Source organism: Lipotes vexillifer, unplaced genomic scaffold (genome assembly GCF_000442215.2).
Source record: "Lipotes vexillifer unplaced genomic scaffold, Lipotes_vexillifer_v1.1 scaffold935, whole genome shotgun sequence".
NCBI lineage: Eukaryota > Metazoa > Chordata > Mammalia > Artiodactyla > Lipotidae > Lipotes > Lipotes vexillifer.
In genome coordinates this window covers 3104311-3107654 of record NW_006777895.1, presented here as the reverse complement: position 1 = coordinate 3107654, position 3344 = coordinate 3104311, and the positions used below count along the sequence as shown (strand labels likewise).

At 37.3% G+C, this 3344-nt stretch overlaps 1 protein-coding gene across 1 annotated transcript in view; it reads left to right on the top strand.

Annotated features, from left to right (window-relative positions):
* The window catches only part of SERAC1 (serine active site containing 1), a 44609-nt gene that overhangs the window by 21643 nt on the left and 19622 nt on the right, over positions 1 to 3344 (top strand). The window contains 1 exon segment of the mRNA XM_007451353.1: positions 2634 to 2747. Coding sequence (XP_007451415.1) covers positions 2634 to 2747 — 114 coding nt within the window.

The window sequence follows — 3344 nt, the reverse complement described above, 5'->3', positions numbered from 1 at the left end:
CTCTTTCCACCTCTTCCTCTGGATTTCTTTGATCCTTAAGAAATTGTTTTTCAGTATATCTTAATCCAGTGATAAAGAAGCAGTACCCATGTATATTGACTTTTGTGTTAAGAGTTAGAAAATACTTTGTATGACCACACTATGAATTTATACATTTTATTTATTCCTTTTTGCTTATGCTTCTTACTGCCACACAATTTGGCAGTTCATAAATAAGTTAAAGCTTTGCCAACAAGGATAAAATTGGAACTGCACTCTTATATCCCACTTTAAAAATGATCAAGAGCGGAGCGGCTGGGCCCGTGAGCCATGGCCGGTGGGCCTGCGCGTCTGGAGCCTGTGCTCCGCGACGGGAGAGGCCACGGCAGTGAGAGGCCTGCGTACCGCAAAAAAAAAAAAAAAAAAAATGATCAAGAAAAATGAAAATCCTGGATCATTTTTCTCTTCCTTCTCCGTGTTCTTTCCTTGGAACATTTAGGTTGGAAAGAGGTCAGATGATTTGAAGGTGTGATGTAAGGAGAGGGGTTTGGGGGAGGCAGGTTGTGCTGGTAGGTTTTTAAGAAAAATTTCCCACCCCCCAAAGCCCACCAGTCCACCCTCTACCCTTATCTCTGCTGGAGGAGGCAAGGACTGTCAATAAGTTAGTCCTTCCCAATCCTCCCATTTATTTAATTTTATTATTTTAAAATTTTATTTATTTTATTTATTTATTTTTGGCTGCATTGGGTCTTTGTTGCTGCATGCAGGCTTTCTCTAGTTGTGGCGAGCACAGGCTACTCTTCGTTGTGGTGCGGTGGCTTCTCTTACTGCGGAGCACAGGATCTAGGTGCACGGGCTTCAGTAGTTGTGGCTCATGGGCTCTAGAGAGCAGGCTCAGTAGTTGTGGCGCACGGGCTTAGCTGCTCCACGGCATGTGGGATTGTCCCGGAGCAGGGCTCGAACCTGTGTCCCCTGCATTGGTAGATGGATTCTTAACCACTGCGCCACCGGGGAAGCTCCCAATCCTCCATTTAAATAGCGTGAATCTTTGAGATCCAAGCATGTTTAAACTCAGAAAAAAAGATTATTATATCAGAGAAGACAGCATGAATAAGAATTATAGAGTGGCCAAACATTTTGAACATTTACTAGGTTTACTGAACCATGAACCCTATGAATTAACTCAGAATGCAGAAACTTATGGACTGTATTTCCTACAGGAAGCAGCACTGGGCTTTATATATACATTTTTGAAAGACACTACCTTGTAGTTGTCCTCTTTTGCCAGCAGGTGGTCTGTGTGCACACAATTATGACCCCTAGTTCAAATACAAAACGCTTCAAAAGAAGATACAGTAATAAATCTTCCTTGTATCTCCCCACCCCAATATACACATGTAGTTAACACACTTTTACACAAATGGTAGCATATGGTACACACTCTCTGCTTCTTTTTCTCACCTAAGGGTTTATCTTAGAGACTGATGTATATCAATATATGAAGAGACTCACATAGCATTCCATTGTATAATTGTACCATCCTTTATTTAACCAACCCCCTATTGAAGGACATTAGGGAGCTTCAGTCTTCTGTTCTTACAAACAAAGCTGCAATGAACAAACTTGTACCTATATCACTTTGCCAGTGTGTGAGTGTCCTGTAGGATAAATTGTTGAAGGGCATGGGCACTTGTAATTTTGACAGCTGTGGCTAAATTGTCCTCCATAGAAGTAGCCCATTGATATTACCAGCAACAGGGTAATGAGAACTTATTTCCCCACCTGTCTGATAGATGTAAAATATCCTTTCTTATCTATTTTAGAGGCATTATATTTCTTTTCCTAAGAACTGTTTATGACTGTTGCTCATTTTTCTATAGCCTTGTTGGTATTTTTCACTGATTTTTTAGGAGATTATTGCATGTTACTGATCTGTGGTTAATAGTTGAAATTTTCTTTTCCCCATTTATTCTTATGTTTTAATATCTATTAAGACTAGTCCCCACTACTCTTCTGTTTCATAATTTTCCTAACTCTTCTGTGTATTCTTCCATGTGAACTTGAATTTCAATTTAAGAAAAATTAAAAGCTCTCTCTCTTGTTTTTCTGGCCGCGCTACGTGGCCAGGGACTGAACCCGACCAGGGACTGAACCCAAGCCATGGCAGCAAAAGCTCCGAGTCCTAACCACTGGACCGCCAGGGAATTCCCTTTTTTTTTTTAATTAAAAGCTCTCTGATCATTATTATCATTGTCTTTATTTTAAATTTTTCCAGTAATGCCTTTTCTGTTATTTTGATTGATAGATTTTTAAGTAGACTCAACTGGCATAATCTGACACTAGAGCATTTGTTCAGCTCTGGGCCTTTCTTACTGGGTAAAGATTTATGTGTTAGTCTCCATACTTTCAGATAAGAGGACACAGAGGAAAGAATTGAGAAAGTCTCAAAGACTGCCCTCTTCTAAGAATAATTCCATATGTTTTCTAGTCTAGCAACAGTTTGCATAATGAAAGTTCCCTGTAAGTTTCCAGAATATTTTGAGTCTTACATATTCTTTCTAATACTGTATATAGTACAGAGATTTTTTTTCTTTTGTCAAACAAAAAATATTAGACACTTTTTTCACTACGAATTTTAATTATCTCACTTTCAGGGTGGTTTATGGTGTTTTGGAGGAAATGGACTTCCTTATGCTGAAAGTTTTGGAGAAGTTCCTTCAGCTACAGTGGAAATGTTCTGTTTGGAAGCTTTAGTAAAACATTCTGAGGTAATTTACATTTTCAAAATATGGTTTACTTTTTATGATCACATTGAAAAAATTACACATGTTGGTTCATTCAAGGGAAATAATTCTCATTTTTTATAAAAGAAAAAAAAGCTTTTCGCTTGTTTTAAAATTTCTGCTTTTTTCTCAATTGTCAGAATTGATAATCATGATTTAGCACCAATACGTGAATTTCACTTTTGCTAAGTATTTCTAAAAATGGATTTAATCTTAATTGCACATAAAGCAACCTGTTGTCTAAATATGGCATTTACCTTTGTGTTATGCTGTCTTGCATTACCTTTCTCAGATACTTTTTACAAGTAATATTACCAGGGAGTTAATTTCCAGTAAAATATCTGCAAAAGATGTGTTAAGATAGAAAAAAGGCAAATACTTGGAAAAAGTGTTTATCTGACCATAGTCTTGACTTTTAACCACAGCATATACGTATGTCAATGATTTAAAACATTTGGGCATTATGACAACTTTTCTATCATCATAGTTTGATTTTAAAAAGAAAAAAGCAACAAACTTTGTGGTGCTCAAACATCAGTGCATAAAAGTCATCCAGGAAGCATGTTAAAATGCACATTCCTG